General features: G+C 41.0%; 1 protein-coding gene across 3 annotated transcripts in view; it reads left to right on the top strand.

Annotated features, from left to right (window-relative positions):
* hagh (hydroxyacylglutathione hydrolase) overlaps nt 1-18,610 on the top strand; it is a 45,292-nt gene that overhangs the window by 916 nt on the left and 25,766 nt on the right. Inside the window, exons 1-5 of one of the 3 annotated variants that reach the window (XM_073060719.1) lie at nt 14-166; nt 7,707-7,873; nt 13,043-13,107; nt 14,002-14,119; nt 14,791-14,899. In XM_073060719.1, coding sequence (XP_072916820.1) covers nt 103-166; nt 7,707-7,873; nt 13,043-13,107; nt 14,002-14,119; nt 14,791-14,899 — 523 coding nt within the window. In that variant the 5' untranslated portion in view covers nt 14-102. Of the gene's footprint in view, nt 1-13; nt 205-7,706; nt 7,874-13,042; nt 13,108-14,001; nt 14,120-14,790; nt 14,900-18,610 lie in introns of those variants that run through there. The other 2 variants (XM_073060720.1, XM_073060721.1) reach the window with 2 other exon arrangements.

Genomic DNA, 18,610 nt, shown 5'->3' with positions numbered 1-18,610 from the left:
ACACCCAATCGGCGAGCAGCTCAAGGTTGGAGGTTAAAGGCTGCCCACTCAGTTGTTTGTGGGCGCTCTGTTCTCTCAGTTCTCCAGTTATGTAACCCAATTATGGTCGTTTTACTGCACCGAATTAGTACTGCCTCTGTGCTGGGAGCTGCTGCCTGGAGACTCGGTAGGATTCGCAGTTCATTCGCCATATCCATGTTGTGGGTATGATACAGCTTCTTCCCACATGAACCAAACTGCGTTTCAACGTGCATTTGTCATTGCAGCTAATGTGGATTCCAAGCGATGTTTAGCTCTTAAGAGTTGCAACCTCAGGTGTTACTATGCAAGCATATTCTATTTCTATTACCTCAGGCTTTGTCACCAAAATCCTCGCATTTTTAATCCGTAGACTAATTTAAAACATTGATATCTTTATGGACTCTGCGAAATACTTTTAAACTTTTTCTAATTAAGCCGTTTTGGCTGTTTAATTTGATAAAAGACTGCGGCATACTTTGATAGTTGTCACCTCTTCAGTGTTTGTTGTGTCTGTCAATTGGCAGCGACGTCGGAGTTGGGTCGACGTTATCTGCATTGAATGTTTACAAGTAACGAGTACGGTCTTTCAGGCCTGTGAGACGTGCACTCGGACGCATTCAAATGCTGGAATTTCTTAAATTAACAATATTTTCTGAAATTGTCTCAATTAAAGCCCTTATTGTTAACTCAAATGCCCATGAGAAACAATGTGTGTTTTAGAATTGGAGACGGGGATAAACGGGGGGAGGGGCGGAATCTGAACAACTCTTTGAAAAGCCCTGGTGGTTGAATGTAGGGTAGCATTGAGAGGTTAATTACCTAGGTAACACACATAAAATTCTAAAAGAACTCAGTAGGCCAGGCAGCGTCTATGGAAAAGGGTTGACGTTTCGGGCTGAGGATCCTTAATCACCAGCATTTTGTTTGTGTTGCTTTGGATTTCCAGCTTATGCAGATTTCTCGTGTTTACTTAATACTTGTTATGAGCTAATAATGTGTAAACGAAGAGAAGTTGTTTTGGGAAACTGGAGCATTGAAAATGTTCATAACAATATTTCTGGTTTAACAAAAAATATTATACCACAGGCGGTATAAACCAATGTTCTAGTGCTTGTCAATTTCCAGTTTCTGGAAACCTGCTTAAATCACCAGACTCTCCACATCATAAAAGAACACAATGTTTTTTATGTGAACAATACCATTACAAAACTGCACTATTAAACATTAAAATGTTGTTTCTAAATAAATCAGGTTTTGTGTTGCAATGTACAGTAGTCTATTAGATCCCCAATCTATTACTTTTTTCATTGACTTTTGTAATACAGGACTAAATATTTGAATGCTTGCATTATACAGAATAAGGTCGATGAAATTGTAGCACAGTTACAGATTGGCAATTATGATGTTGGAGGCATCACTGAATCAAGGCTGAAAGAAGATTATAGCTGGGAGCTGAATGTCCAAGAATACACATTGTATCAAAAGGACAAGCAGGAATGCAGAGTGGCTCTTTTGGTTTAAAAAAAAATGAAATTAAATCATTAGAAAGAGGTGACATCGGGTTGGAAGGTGTTGAATCTTTGTAGCTAGAGGTAAGGAAATGCAATGGTAAAAAGACCCTGATGGGAGTTATATAGTAAAGATGTAGTCCACAAGTTACAAAGGGAGATAGAAAATGCATGCCAAAAGGCAATATTACAGTAGTCATGGGGGATTTCAATATGCGGATAGATTGGGAAAAGCAGGTTGGTGTGGGGTTCCAAGAGGAGAAATATCTAGAATGCCTATGGGATAGCTTTTAGAGCAGCTCATGGTTGAGCCTGCTATTCTGGATTGAGTGTTGTGCAATAAAGTGGAATTGATTAGAGGGCCCAAGAACCCTTGGGAGTAAGTGATCATGTTATCAAATTCACACTGAAATTAGAGAAGGAGAAGCTAAAGTCAGATGTATCCGTACGACTGTGATGGAAAGGAAATTAAAGAGGCATGAGAGAAGAGTTGCCTGGGATTGATTGGAAAAGAACACTGGCAGGCCTGACAGCAGAGCAGCAATGGCTGGAATTTCTGAAGGATAAATATATTCCATAGAGAAAGAAGTATTCTAAAGGCAGGAGGACACAACCATGGTTAACAAGGGAAGTCAAAGACAACGTAAAAGCCAAGGAGAAAACATATAATAAAGCAAAATCGGTGAGAAGTAAGTGGATTGGGAAGCTTTTAAATACCAACAGAAGGCAGCTAAAAAAAAATCATTAAGAAGGTAAAGATGGAATACAAAAGTACGCTAACCAATATTAAAGAGGATATCAAAAGTTTCTTCAGATACATAAAGTGTAAAAGAGGCAAGAGTGGATATTGGGCCCCTGGAAAACTATGTTGGAGAGGATGTAATGAGGGACAAGGAAATGGTGGAAGACACTAGCAGCATGGTGGAAGTTCCAGGTGTCGGGTCATGAAGTGTGTGAAGTTACCATTACTAGCGAGAATGTTCTTGGGAAACTGAAAGGTCTGAAGGAAGATAAGTCACCTGGACCAGATGGCATACATCCCAGAGTCCTGAAAGAAGTGGCTAAAGAGATTGTGGAGGCATTAGTAATCATCTTTCAAGAATCACTAGATTCTGGAATGATTCCAGAAGACCATGTCTCTCCATTCTGCAGGAAAAGGGGAAGAAGACAGAAGAAAGGAAATTATAGGCCAGTTAGTCTGACCTGAATGGTTGAGAAGATGTTGGAGTCGATTGTTAAGGATGTGGTTCCAGGGGACTTGGAGGCACATGATAAAATAGACCATAATCAGCGTAACACACACAAAATGCTGGTGGAACGCAGCAGGCCAGGCAGCATCTGTAGGAAGTACAGCTGACGTTTCGGGTCGAGACCCTTCGTCAGGACTAACAAGAAAAAGAGATAGTAAGAGATTTGAAAGTGGGAGGGGGAGACCCGAAATGATAGGAGGGGGAGGGATGAAGCCTAGAGCTGGGAAGTTAATTGGCAAAAGGGATATAAGGTTGGAGAAGGGGAGTATCATAGGATGGAAGGCCTTGGAAGAAAGAAAGGGGGAAGAGATCACCAGAGGAAGATGGAAAACAGGCATGGAGTTATTGTGAGAGGAAAAGAGAAAGAAAATAAAAATTAAAAATTAGGGATGGGATAAGAAGGGGATGAGGGGCATTAATGGAAGTTAGATAAATCAATGTTCATGCCATCAGGTTGGAGGCTACCCAGATGAAATATAAGGTGTTGTTCCTCCAACCTGAATGTAGCTTCATCTCAACAGTAGAGGAGGCCATGGATAGACATATCAGAATGGGAATGGGACGTGGAATTAAAATGTGTGGCCATTGGGAGAGCCTGCTTCCTTTGGCGGACAGAGCTGTTTCTTCAGATACATAAAGTGTAAAAGATAGGCAAGAGTGGATATTGGGACCCTGGAAACAATGCTGGAGAGGTTGTAGTAGGGGACACGTAGATGCCGGACAAGCTGAATAAGTATTTTGTGTCAGGCTTCACTGTGGAAGACACTTAACAGTATGGTGGAAGTTCCAGGTGTCAGTGGTCATTTTGTATGAAGTTATCATTACTATAACCATATAACAATTACAGCACAGAAACAGGTAATCTCAGCCCTTCTAGTCCGTGCCGAACGCTTACTCTCACTTAGTCCCACATACCTACTCTCAGCCCATAACCCTCCATTCCTTTCCTGTTCATATACCTATCCAATTTTACTTTATATGACAATATCAAACCTGCCTCTACCACTTCTACTGGAAGCTTGTTCCACACAGCTACCACTCTCTGAGTAAAGAAATTCCCCCTCGTGTTACCCCTAAACTTTTGCTCCCTAACTCTCAACTCATGTCCTCTTGTTTGAATCTCCCCTACTCTCAATGGAAAAAGCCTATCAACGTCAACTCTATCTATCCCCCTCATAATTTTAAATACCTCTATTAAGTCCCCCCCTCAACCTTCTACGATCCAAAGAATAAAGACCTAACTTGTTCAACCTTTCTCTGTAACATAGGTGCTGAAACTCGGGTAACATTCTAGTAAATCTCCTCTGTACGCTCTCTATTTTGTTGACATCTTTCCTATAATTTGGTGATCAGAACTGTACACAGTATTCCAAATTTGGCCTCGCCTTGTACAATTTTAACATTACATCCCAACTCCTATACTCAATGCTCTGATTTATAAAGGCCAGCATACCAAAAGCTTTCTTCACCACCCTATCCACATGAGATTTCACCTTCAGGAAACTAGAGAGAAGCTTTCGAGAGTCATTAGATTCTGGAATGGTTCTGGTAGATTGGAAAATTGCAAAGAAGGGAGAGAAGCAGAAGAAAGGAAATTATAAGCCAGTTAGTCTGACCTCGGGTTGGAAAGACATTGGAGTCAATTATTAAGGATGAGGTCTCAGGGTACTTGGAGGCACATGATAAAATAGGCTGTAATCAGCATGGTTTCCTCAAGGAAAAATCATGCCTGAGAAATTAGTCAGAATTCTTTGAAGCAATAACAAACAGGGTCAACAAAGGTGAATCGGTTGAGGTTGTGTACTTGGATTTTCAGAAGGCCTTTGACAAGATGCTTTAGGCAAGGCTGCTCACGGTATTACAGGAAAGATTCTAGCATAGATAAAGCAGTGGCTGATGGCAAAAGGTAAAGAATGGAAATAAAGGGAGCCTTTTCTGGTTGGCTGCAGGTGAATAGTGGTGATCCACAGGATCTTTGTTGGGACCTCTTTTTACATTATATGCCACTGATCTTGGTGATGGAATTGATGGCTTTGTTGCAAAGTTCGCAGATGATATGCAGATAGGTGGAGGGGCAGATAGTTTTGAGGAAATAGGGAGGCTACAGAAGGACCTAGGCAGATTAGGAGAATTAGCAAAAAAGTGGCAGATGGAATACAGTGCCAGGAAGTGTATGGTCATGTATAGAAGAAATGAAAGGGATGACTGCTGTCGGCCCTCCTTATCCGCGGGTTCCGTATGCGCGGATTCAACCAACCGCGGATCGGGAAAACCCGGAAGTTCTCTCTCCAGCACTCATTATTTGAGCACGTACAGACTTTTTTCTTGTCATTATTCCCTAAACAATACAGTATAACAACTATTTACATAGCATTTACGTTGTATCAGGTATTATAAGTAATCTAGAAATGACTTAGAAGTACAGGCAGTCCCCGGGTTATGAACGAGTTCCGTTCTTGAGTCCGTCTTTAAGTCGGATTTGAAGTCTGAACAGGTACATCCGGCGTCAGTCAAACGTTTGTGTTAGTATATAGTATACATTTTACCTTTCTATGCATATAAAACACTTAAGAAACGTATGTATTTCAATAATTAAACCACTGAGTTGCTTAGTAATAATTGTAGCTTTCATCAGGGCAGGGCCTTTCACATGCTCCATTAAAATTGTTCCGATCGTTGACCGACTGTAGCCTAACGCTTTTCCAGTGCCCGATGGCGTTTCATCTCTTTCCAATCAATTTATTACTTCCACTTTATTTTCAATCGAGATCGTGATTATTTTCATGAACTGAAACACTGCGGATTCAGAGCTCTGCCGCCGGGTCCTAATGTCCACCGCACTGAGACAGGTTAAATAAGAGACTTGAGCATCCGCGTTTTTTGGTATCCGCGCGGGGGGGGGGGGGGGGAGCGGGCGGAACCAATCCCCTGCAGATAAGGAGGGACAACTGTATTTTCTAAATGGAGAGAAAATACAAAAAAAAAGAACTTGGGAGTCATTGTGCAGGATTCCCTAAAGCTTAATTTGTAGGTTGAGTCTGTGGTGAGGAAGGCAATTGCGATGTTAGCATTAATTTCAAGAAGACTAGAATGTAAAAGTAAGGATTTAATGTTGAGACATTATAAAGCACTAGTAAGGCCTCACTTAGATTACTGTGAGCAGGTTTGGCCCCTTATTTTAAAAAAAGAAGTCCTGAAAATGGAAATGGTTCAAAGGAGGTTTATGGAAATATTCCAGCCTTGAATGGCTTGTCATACAAAGAGTTTTCGATGGCTCTGGGTGTGTATTCACTAGAATTTAGAAGAATGACTGGTGACCTAATTGAAACCTATTGAATGGTGAAAGGCCTTGACCGAGTGGATGTGGAGAGGATGTTTCCTATGGTGGGAGAGTCTTAAGACCAGAGGGCATAGTTTCAGAATAGAGGGGCGTGCTTTTAGAACGGAGATGAGGAGGAATTTCTTTAGCCAGAGAATGGTAAATCTGGGGAATACTTTGCCACAGACAGCTGTGGAGGCCAAGTCTTTATGTATATTTAAGGCAGAGCTTGATAGATTATTGGTTAGTCAGGGCATGAAGGGATACGGGGAGAAAGCAGTAGATTGGGGTTGAGAGGAAAATTGGATCAGCCATGATGATTTGGCAGAGCAGACTCAATGGGCCAAATGGCCTAATTCTGCTCCTATTATCTTACCGCTTTATTGTATTCATAGAGATTATGTCCAAAAAAGGAAGCTGCCTATCTAACCTAGTATTAGATTTTTCACAGGAATTACTTATTCTTATCCAAATTCTATAATTTTTCACCCTTTTGTTTAAAAATGATTCTGAAAGTATTCTGGAGAGGCGAGAGATCTTCCTGTTGGTCTTTCTTGAAGTTTGAAGTGAGGAAATGAAAGAACCTTTCCTTCATTAAAACTCGGTCTACTTTAAAAGGTGTGTATTTTTGGAAAATTGCCCTGGTAAAATTAAGCTTTCAGACAGGGAGAATGGAAAATTTTGCCCGGGAATTAGCACATGAGAAAATATTAATTCTGATTAATTCAATTTATTTTCCACATATAAAGGCCCCCATACAAAATATAATACATTGACAATTTTTAGCTGTTAATTGACCAAGGTTACTGCATGGGCAACATGATTAGCACAGTGCTTTACAGTACCAGCAGTCCTGGTTCAATTCCCGCAGAAGCCAATGTAGCATTCTCCCCGTGACTGCATGGGGTTCCTCCCACAGTCTAAAGGTGTGCAGGTAGGTAAGTTAATTGGTCATAGTACATTGTGCCATGATCAGGCGAGGGTTAAATTGGGGGTTTCTGGGCGGTACGGCTCGAAGGACCGAAAGTGCCTGTTCCGCACTGTAACTCAATAAATAAATAAAGCAAGTTTCCCCCCGCTATCCGAAGGTAGAGTGTTCCTATGAAACCGTTCGTAAGCCGAAATGGCGTAAAGTGAAGAAGCAATTACCATTAATTTATATGGGAAAAATTTTTGAGCGTTCCCAGACCCAAAAATTAACCTACTAAATAGCACATAAAATCTAAAATAACACTAACATATAGTAAAAGGAGGAATGATATGATAAATACACAGCTATATAAAGTAGAAATAATGTATGTACAGTGTAGTTTCACTTACCAGAATCCAGAAAATTGAGCCAAAACCGATTTGTAGAAAAAAAATCGGCACATACACGCATGCACACACGCCTGCCTGCGCAAGGCTTCACGGTCATGGTAGTCTTTCTTGGGGTAAACACAAGTTTAAAGCGGGCGTCTTTTCTGACAAAAGTGAAAATCCTCTTTCGGTTAGCGAAAACGGGTACTAATGTAAGACTTTGGTAAAACGAACGTTCGGAAAGTGGGCAACACCTCTAATCAGAAGTAATTTGTACAGTGTAATCTTTGTTTATTTACTTATTTGCAGGCTCATATTATTTTTACTCTGGAGAGGCTGTTAGAAAATCTGACGTTCTCTTCAAGGCCAAGATGAAGATTGAGCTGTTACCAGCGCTGACGGATAACTACATGTATCTTGTCATTGATAATGAAACCAGGGAAGCAGCAATAGTGGATCCAGTGGAGCCAAATAAGGCAAGTGGGAAAAAAATATATATATTTTAACCAGTTAGGTCAGTGATTCTCAACCATGAGCTCAATCAGTTGTCTGTGGGACATACAGTTGAAAAAAAAGACTGAAGATTGATGCTTGCAGTTTGTTATCTGTAGAGTGGGGCCACTGTGAAAAGACGGGATTTCCAGGTACCCACTGCTGTGAGTTTGAACCCAAATTTATTTTAACAGTTCATATAGCATGCTTATTTAAAATGTGCTAAGTTGACATCTGTGTTAAGTATAGAAATGAGAGGTGCAATGAATTTGCATTGTATTTCTGTCAATTGATAGAAAACTTGAATGGCTACTCCAGAAAGTAAGTTGTCTGGGGTCTGCTGTCAAGGCACAGAAGGCAAATGGGTTAAAAACCACCAGTTTGGTTTTATTATCATTTCCATATTTGGTAATGATGCTGTTGAGGTATTTAACCTTCACTCCAGCAAGATTTCCCCTGTAGTAAAGTAAATCTACATGTGAAGTGGGGAAGTGTTCACCCACTGTCACCACCCATCCAGAACCAAGATCTTTCCAGTCTCTGTCATCGGACTGCGGTATATACATCACATTTTTTTTTAAAGTGCACGATCGTAGGCTGAGCTCAAGTAAGCATTAACATTAACACTGAAATGTATAAGAAAGTGAACTATATATAAAACATACCTCTTTTTTTAAAAAAAAGTCTTACAAACTTGCTCCTGTACCACATCACCATCCCCTGACGATAAAGGTCCACAGAGAGACTCTAATTAGCCCTAGAAGCAATGGTGATTTGACATTAAATTACACTAAGAGACCATTGGCATCAAGCTGCACCAAAAGCCTTTGGCCAGCTGAGGAAAAAGCACATTCAAAGATCAAACCCAGTATTAATCTATGATATTTACTACTCTTTACCTAGTACGCTATACCAGACACTTCAAAACACCGTCTCTGTGAAATGCTGGAAGCCTGTTGGTAGGATGTCAGCCTTAGCCCTTCTCTTTCTTTTCTCTTCTACCCCCCCCCCCCCCCCCCCCCGGGGATCATTCAGGGGCTACTAGTGAGAGCGGGATATTGTAAAGGCATAATTAGGAATTTCAGTAGCAAGTCCTCTGGCTGATCCTATGGGCAGGATGAGAAGTTGATTAAACCCTCTGCCCTATGAGTATAGGTCTCAGCGTAAAACTCAGATGACCTCCGTAAAGCAGCAGTTAGCTGTCAATGAGATGTTATAAAGGTCAGTTGCAATGGCAACTTCCTAATCCAGGAAGTATCCTGGTAAATCTCCTGTGCACCCTTTCTAAAGCTTCCACATCCTTCCTATAATGAGGTGACCAGAACTGAGCACAATATTTAAAGTGTGGTCAAACCAGACTTTTATAGAGCTGCAACATTACCTCATGGCTCTTGAACTCATCCTACTGACTAATGAACACCAACACACCATAGGCCTTTTTAACCACCCAATTAATTTGTGTGGCAGCTTTGAGGGATCTATGGACTTGAACCCCAAGATCCCTCTGTCTCCCACACTGCCAAGGAACCTGCCATTAGCCCTGTATCTGCATTTGTTTGGCTTTCCAAAGTGTATCAGTTCACACTTTTACGATTGAACTCTCTCTGGCATTCTTGGACCCACTTAAAGGTTTTGCACTAAGGATGTGCTAATCATTATTAGGGAAGATGAAGTCACTAATGAAAGCAACCATGTTTTTTTTTTCAAAATCTGCCCCCGATTTGTTCCTTGGTGCCTGTTGCTATAGAGGGGTCTATAAATACTCACAATAAAGTGATTGCTCCCTTCCTATTTCTGACTTCCACACATACTGACTCAGTGGACAATCCCTCCAGGATGTCCTCCCTTTCTGCAGCTGTGATACTATCACTGATCAGCAATTCCACGCCCCTCACCTCTTAACTCCCTCCCTATTTCTTTTGAAACACCAAAGCTCTGGAACATCCCGCAGCCATTCCTGCCCTTGTGACAGCCAAGTCTCTGCAATGGCCACAACATCGTAGTTCCATGAGCAGATCCATGCTCGCAAGTTCATCACCCGTGTTCCTGATATTTCTCACATTAAAGCAGCTCAAGCAGATCTGCCCACAATGATATTTGTTCTCCCACCTCTAAATTCGAGTGTAACCCATCCCATATGTACATCATACCTTCCCCAGAAGAGAACCCAATAATCCACAAATTTGAACCCTGACCCCTGCACAAATTCTTCAGCCACACTGCAAAATCATCCTATTCTTACCCTCACAAAAATTGGATACTGCACTATCATTGATCCAATTTTAAGGAAATTAATGGGTGATCTATCAATGCTGTTGCTGCATAACCCCAGGGATTTGATCCTGATCCTGGATACTGTGTAGAGCAGGGGTTCCCAACCTGGGGTGCCCGCACCCCCAGGGGGTGCGAGATGGAATTTCAGGGGGTGCGACAAAGAGTGGCTTGTGTCCTTGAGTGACGAGTCATGAGTTATCACTCAGCCAGCTGCCAGTGTGCCTTGAGAAATGGTAGTAACGTTTGTCCCAAGCACACTCCAACTCATCACATTAGTGAGGTATATCAATGATGGTGCGGTGAAGGAAGATTTCCTGTTTTGTAAAGATCTGAAAACAAACACAACTGCAAAGGATGTGATGCAGCTGGTGAAAGACTTCTTTGCCAAACATGATTTAGATATCAAAGTCATTGGTTCTGTGTGCACTGACGGGGCACCTGCAATGTTTGGAGATAAATCTGGCTTTTCTGCATTGATGAAAAAGGAGATTCCAGACTTGCAAGTTACCCATTGTTTTCTTCATCGGCATGCTTTGGCATTAAAAACATTGCCTCCAAATTTGAAGGGTCCTTGATACTTGTGTGAAGATCATCAACTGAATTGGAGGCGTGCTTTTGTAAGGGAAGTGAGCATTCAGTTTTGCTTTTCCACCCAGAAGTCCGTTGGTTGTCACGAGGACAAGCTTTAACCAGCTTCTTTGAGCTGCGGGAAGAAATCAAAGTTTTTCTGGAGGAGCATGAATGTGATCTGGTTGGGGCAATGGAATCACAGGAATTCACCCAAATGCTGGTTTACTTAGCTGATTTTTTCAGTATGAATGACCTGAGTGTTACTCTTCAAGGAAAAGGGATAAAAATATTGAAGGCTTGTAAAAAGTTGAATGCATTCAAAGAAAAGTTACGTCTTTGGCGTTGAAGGATGGAAAGAGGCAGTCTCTCAAATTTTCCTTCACTAGAAGAGATGGTTGATGATGCTGGATCCATAACTCCTACTGTGTGTGAAGAAATTGTGGCTCATTTGGAAATGCTGTCAGAATCGTTTGATGGATATTTTGCTGCTGGAGACCTGAAGATTTCAGAAGAATGGATCATGAATCCATGTTCCTACAATTTGGAGAAAATGTTGGATGAACTGAAGGAAGATCTTATTGATTTGCAGACAAATCGAGCTCTTGAAATGCAATTTGAAAGCAAGACTTTGGAGGAGTTTTGGTGTGCAGAACTGAATATGTTCCCAAGACTTGGTGGAAAAGCACTCCGTGTCCTCATTCCATTTGCAACAACATACATGTGTGAATCTGGATTCAGTTCTCTTTTGTCAATCAAGACAAAATCTAGGAATCACCTGAATCCACAGGCAGACCTGCGGATCGCAGTCAGCAAGAAAGTTCCACGTTTTGACCAAATCATGAATGAGAAGCAGCAGCAAAGAAGTCATTGAATTTTATGTTCACAATTGGGATTGATTTTACTGTTTACAATTTTTTCTGAATAAATTAGAATCTAATTGCTCAATTTATATTTGCATTTTATGCACTGAGTTAAAAGCTTATTTTTTTAAGTTCAACTTGTTCGCCCGTAGTATTGTATGTGGTTCAAAAATTAGAAATTAGACGACTTCATCTTCAAATGTGATATTACTTTTGCAGCAGGTGCAAACATTAATCAAACATTTCCTAGGGGTGTGGGGCATAGAAAAGGTTGGGAACCACTGGTGTAGAGCAAATGTCAGGAATTGAATTTCTTGCGGAACATTCAGGAGATGGAGATCAATGCATTCTGTTGTTCTGTAGGTTAAGTTAATTTTATGTGTATAAGACTTGCTGGTAAGTGTCTGTGTTCTGATGTCTCTATACACAAACAGTAATTAGCCTGTATGTTTAGTGTGTTATGTGGACTGATGTACTGGCTGCAGATCTGGCCCCCTTCCGACCTGATTTGCCAATAGTTAACATTGTAAATGATAATCAAATGTTTGGCTACCCTGGTTTTGGGGAGTGTTCCTATAGATGTATAACTATTGATTTCAAATCATTAATTAATCTCATTTTTCATATTGTTTATGGGATTTTGCTTTGCACAAATTGGCTGTTGTAATTCCTTCATTATCGCAGCAGTTGCAGTTCAGAATTGTTTCAACTATAAAAAGCATTGAGATGTGAGAAGTAGCGAAAGCTGAGAGTTCCTGCAGGACACTATTGAAGACTGACTAATTATCAGTTTCAAACTACTTAAACTCTTTCATTGTCCATGTACAGAAAATACAATTATACTTTGATAGACGCAGCCATCAAGCGCAGTGGTTAGCATAACACTTTACAGTACCAGCAACCCAGGTTCAATTCCCACCACTGCCTGTAAGGAGGTTGTACATTCTTCCCGTGTCTGTGGATTTTCTCTGGGTGCTCTGGTCTCCCACAGTCCAAAGACTTTCCAGTTGGTAGGTTAATTTGTTATTGGAAGTTGGCCTGTGATTAGGCTAGAATTAAATGGGGGGTGGGGTATGGCTCGAAGATCTGGAAGGGCCATGCTGTATCTCAGTAAAATAAAGTGTATTCATTTGAGGAAATGGTGAGCTGCATACTGTACACCCTATATAGACAGTTCACACAACATGCTGACCAAAACATATTTACAAGTACTAGGAAACTAATAAAACAATTTGAAGAAAAATAAATATTCTAGTAAATTTAAAAAGCCATGTGTAAAAACCACTAATACTCTTACTTTCTGCCTGTCTTGTCTAACGGGCAACGTTTCAGTTTGCTTTGCCCGTTAGATAAGACCTCGCTGAAGTTTATTTTTGGGAACAAATGCTGCAAACATTACAAATAAGGTTTGGTCTCATGATTTATCTTGCTTTTGCTTCCCTCGTTTAGGTAGTTGAAGCAGTTAAAAAACATGGAGTAAAACTGACCTCTGTCCTCACCACGCACCACCACTGGTAAGCAAGTTCTTTAAAGCAAATTTTTGCACAGGAGTAAAGAATATACCTGACGTTGATACTCATTGTGCTCTTGTATCCTCCCACATCCCCCATGCTAACATGAGAGATTAAAGTACCATAAACAATGGAAATGAGGACAGAGTGACAGAAAGTAATGTTGCTCGGGTGGTAGTGACACGATTTGGTCATAGTATGGTTTGAAGCTCAGCTGGGTTGAACAAGATACTGAAATTGACTACGGGAGACTGCAGATGCAGGAACATAAAACAAATTGCTGGAAGAGCTCAGTGGGTCAAGCAGCATTTGTCCTTTCGGTGGTGAACTTCTGACTGGTTTGTTAACGAGTCTTGGTGTTCCTGTATTTGATCATCTGGACTAAAGTTGCTTTTTCCTGTTTCAACTCCTCTTCTGGATCTAGATAGGAAGGAGGCTGGATTAGTAAGAAGCAAGAAAAAAAACAAAGTTGTAATTCGGGACAGAAACATTCAGACAATAAAACACAGAAAACCAAAGGACCTGTAGATAAACTCAGCGGAAGCTCATCACCTTGCATGAAGAGCTAAAAGATCTGTTCTGAATCAATGCGACTTCACACAGTTGCATTGCCACACAACACGATACTAAATTGCTAAGAAATAGAGAGAGAATTGTGTATCTGAATCCACAATGGTCTCCCATCTAAGCATGTGAATTTTTTGACAGCAGTAGACGATAAATGTAAACCAACACCAGGATGGTGCATTGTTGGGATGAGCTGTCAGCTTTCTCTTTGCCCAGTGCTGTCTCACCTTTATAACAGTCACAACTCATTTCCACTATACTCTACACTGTTGGCAAAGCTTATTTTCCTTCATCATTGCCATCTGGTTTTCATGATAATCTTGTTTTCAGGGACCATGCTGGAGGGAATGTGGATCTGGTAAAGAAAGTACCTGGCCTCCACGTCTACGGTGGTGATGCCCGCATTGGAGCTCTCACATGCAAAGTATCGCATAAGAAAAAGTTCCAGGTTAGACACTGACACCTATGAAGGGGTGCTGGAAGATTCACGTGCACCTCTAATGATTAGTCCTGTTGTTTTTTTTACAGCCAGGATCACAATGTAATAACGGAATTTATTTGCTTCTGTGAATTACATTCAGTAGCAGTTATGAAGAGGACTCAAATGATCTTTAAGTTGCATTCTCAAAAAAAAAAACAATTTTTCCATTATCTTTCATTTTGCTGGAGGGACTGCTGATAAATGGGCACAATTCCAAGCTTTACCTGGTCAGGCCTGTAGAGTGCTTGATGACAATCTGATTAGCAGGAGATGTGATTGCAGTAAGTTCTATTTGCTTTCCCCCTCCCAACCCTCCTCTGTTCAGGTGTTGGCACATCCAGCAGCCTTGCCAAAAGCTTTTCAGATATGGTGAATAAGTGACCGGTGCCCATGGGCTTAAAAATATACTGACCCATGTGCCATATTTTGCATTCTATCTCCCCTAGTTCTACTTTCCCTAGTTTATTTTCTCTGCGCTAAACCTGTTTTCTATAAAGTTCATCTATAGTTTGATTACTGAGTGATTAAAACAATATTGTTTTGAAGAGGATGCGAGCATTTCTTTTAATAATCAATGCAGTGATTCATGTTTAAAATTTGAACTAACTGCAAGATTTTTAATGTGCTTAACCATTCAGGTTGGCTCTTTGAACGTGGAATGCCTCTTTACACCCTGTCATACATCAGGACATATCTGCTACTATGTGACAAAAGAAAATAGTACTGAAGCACCAGCTGTATTCACTGGTGAGTATAGTTGGAACCTCCCTTGCCAGTGTAACTACGTTATCCTTCAACCTACAGACAGTTCTGGTCTGAGCTGAATGCTTAATGGAACTACTTTGATTTTTATGTAAAATGATTTACATTTGCAAGTGAGTAGTACATGCTGAGTTTTTATTTAAAAAGAAAGACTTTAATTTGTATAAAATCTTCACAAAATCAAAACTCATTTTACGACTGACAAAAATAGTTCTGCCATAATATAGGAAACACAACAACCAATTAGCTCACATTAAACTTCCATTAGAGGTGCGATGTGATAATAATCAAGTAATTGCTTTTAGTGACACTAAGAAGTATTGCTAGGTTTCATTTATGTGGTTCCTTAGCATGGGTGGGGGGGGGGGGGGATTAGTGAGGATAAGCTCCTACTACTGGTTAAATGCTCCCAATGGTGTGCATCTCAAAATCCAGCCTCCATGCAACTACTCAGAATGTGCTCCATGGTATATTAGCGAATATTTGGTTACATACCGAATTTCCTCAAATTTCTAATGAAGTAAAGCTGCTGGTATGCTTTCTTCGTGATTACATTAATGTGTTGAGCTCAGGTTAGAACCTTGAAGTTCAAAGTAACTTTTTTTATCAAGGTATGTCGATCTCACTATATACTACCCTGAGATTTCTTGTAGGCATTCACAGTAAAACAAAGAAATGCAAGCAAAAAGGTGCACACAAAGAGTGACAAAACAACCAATGTGCAGAAGACAAGCTATACATGCAAAAACAATACTGAGAACAGTAGTTGTTGAGTCCATAGGTTGTGGAATCAGTTCATTGCTGAGGTGAGTGAACTGAACCATGCTGGTTCAGAAGCCTAATGTGTGAAAGGTAGTAACTGTTCCTGAACCTAGTGGTGTGTGGCTTCAGACTCCTGTACCTCCTTCCCAATGGCAGCAGCAAGAAGAGAGCATACCTGGATATTTATGATGGATGCTGCATTCTTGTGGCAGTGCTCCTTATAGATCTGCTCAACGGTGAGGATATCTTTTCCTGTGATGGACTGTGTTGTATCTACCTCTTGTAGGCTTTTCCATTCTTGAGCATTGGTGATTCCATACCAGGCTGTGATGCATCCAGCCAGGATACTCTTCACTGTGCAACTGCAGAAGTTTGTTGGAGATGTTGACGCCCAGGAACTAGAAGCTGCTCGCCCTTTCCACTGATGACCCTTCAATGAGGACTGGTGTATGTTCTCTCCACATCCCTTCCTGAAGTCCACAATCAATTCCTGTTCTTGCTGATGTTGAATGCAAGGGTGTTTGTTGCTATTCAACTAGCTGATCTATCTCACTCCTGGATGCCACCTCTTCACCATCTGAGATTCTGCCAACAATGGTGTTGGCCTTGGCAGATTAGTAGATTGTGTTTGTGTCATGACTGTAGAGAGAGTAGTGCTGTGCACTAAGCACATATCCTTAAGGTTTGCCCGTGTTGATTGTCAGTGATGAGGAAATGTTATTGTGCTGCCTTTATGGCAGTTATTTAGTTTATAATATTTTCGCTTAGTAATTCGTTTGTTAGCATTTTTAGTTAAAGTTAGGATTGTTTAAGTAAATTCATTTGTCTGTAATATATCGCGGCTGCGATGATGTCACATCCGGTTTTGCCGCGTCTTGTGGGAAAATACCGGTTTGGGATAAACGCAAGGGTGGGGGGCGCTCACATGTGGCAGTTCAGCGCAAGCAGTTTGCTTTCTATGCACCAGAAACACAGTGAAAGCAACGCTGTAAGTCATGAGATAATCGATATGTTGAATTAAAATGTTAACGCTGATTCTGTTAAAAGTAACGACGGTCGATAAGGTTTATGTTTTCGTTAGTTAAAGAGTCGGGATAGTTTGTGTTGAAGTGTATTTAAAGCAGTCAATGGAGCAGGTAGATTCTGACTGTATGCTGCACTTTAATGTAATGTAGTTATTGTAGTTTTACCTTTGCAAGTATTCACGATGTAAATGTGATATTTAGAAGGAAACAAACACTGTACCAATCTTGTATTGTTTTATCAACAGTTTTCACCATACGTTAATGTGAAGAGTGAACAGTAAATGGTTAATCTTACTGCGACCTTGTTTTCATTGACTACGGTTTAACTCGACGTTTAATTCGGGTTTCGTTACACCCGAGCGAGAACGTTACAGTTATTATTGACCTGCACTGATAGTGGTCTTGCATTGAGGAAGTCAAGGATCCAGTTGCAGAGGGAAGTACAGAGACCAGGTTGTTAATTAGTAGGGGATGATGGTGTTGAATGCTGAGTTGTAATCTATCACCACCAGCTTCCTTTGCACATGGTACTGGAGTGATTTTCTTTGCATTTTGATATTCTTTGGTTGCAATTTTACCAGCATACCTTGACATAACAGTGTCAAATGCTGCTTTGATATCAAGGACAGACAAATCACTCTCTCATCACCAGCTCTTTGAACAAAGGCTGTATTGAGATCTGGAGCCAAGCAAACCTGATGGAATCCAGTCTGAGTATTGTGTGCAGGTCATTGGAGAGAAAGTACCCAATAAATCACTGCTGAATCTATTGTTTTGTTAATTGAGAGTAGACAGGGAGTTAGCTGGATTGGAACTATTCTTTTTGTGGATTAGATGTGTTATTACTTTTCTAGATCTTCAGGTAAGATACCAGTTTATCTAAAATTACAGCTAGGTGCAATTTTAGGTGCATCTTTGCAATACTGCATCTGATGTCTAGTTATATTACCTTTATTGGATCCAGTGCTTTCAGCTTTTTCTTTGAGGTGTTACGAACCCCATAACTGGGTCACTTACCAGCAAAGATAGGGAGGTCCGTTGAAGTCTGATGATACTATTTCTAACAGTATTTATTGGTAAAAATACACAAAAATAATATCAATGCAAATATACAGATAATATACGTTGTCAATACTAAATCTAAAAGTGCGGATATAATAATAATCAATAAGAAATAAGCTCTATCGTTGTCTAGGGGATAATGTATTGTCCGATGGAAATATAAAAATCACTCAGTTCATGCAGGCTGCAGCCTTTGGGGACCGCTGGGTTTGCAATGGTTGGAGAGAGAGAGAGATTTTGAGAAACTTGCCGGCTTTCCTTTTATGATTTTGATCCGTCGGAGTCTCGTTGGTGTGGCCGTTCACTTGTGGCCTCTCCTTTAGCTAAGCCGTTCTTCCGTGGTGAGCCGCCAATCCCAGGCAAGGAAAGGACGCACACGAGCCCCCCCACCGGCTGTCGCTATTAAACGCTGTCACGGGATTTCTAGCGTTTCTCCTGGTGCGTCTAAAGGGGTTGTTCCCCAGACCCTCTTATCCTTACTCACGGGGTCTCAGATGTCAATATGGTTGGGATGATGCAATCCCTCAACCAGCCCACTCTGGTCATCCCCGAGGGGCTTCAGTACTCAATACACAATTCCGTCTCCAAGAGACAATGGCCGTTATCAGTGGCTTTGTTTCGCTGAGGCCGAGACACGTTCCAAACCTTGTGGATTCTCTCTCATTTCCTGGGTCCCAGACCCGAATTAATAGCGATCTTGCGATTCTCAAAAAGGAGGGGGCAACTCTGTACCCTTCGGCCACTCAGAATTGTGGCACATTCGTAACAGAGGGAAGTGAACTGAAGACTAGTGATTCCCCAGAAAGAAGCAAGATGGATCATCGGCTCGGCACTCTTTGCTGAAAGA

This window comes from Hemitrygon akajei, chromosome 11 (assembly GCF_048418815.1).
Source record: "Hemitrygon akajei chromosome 11, sHemAka1.3, whole genome shotgun sequence".
Classification (NCBI taxonomy): Eukaryota; Metazoa; Chordata; class Chondrichthyes; order Myliobatiformes; family Dasyatidae; genus Hemitrygon; species Hemitrygon akajei.
This window is presented reverse-complemented; position numbering and strand designations above follow the sequence as displayed.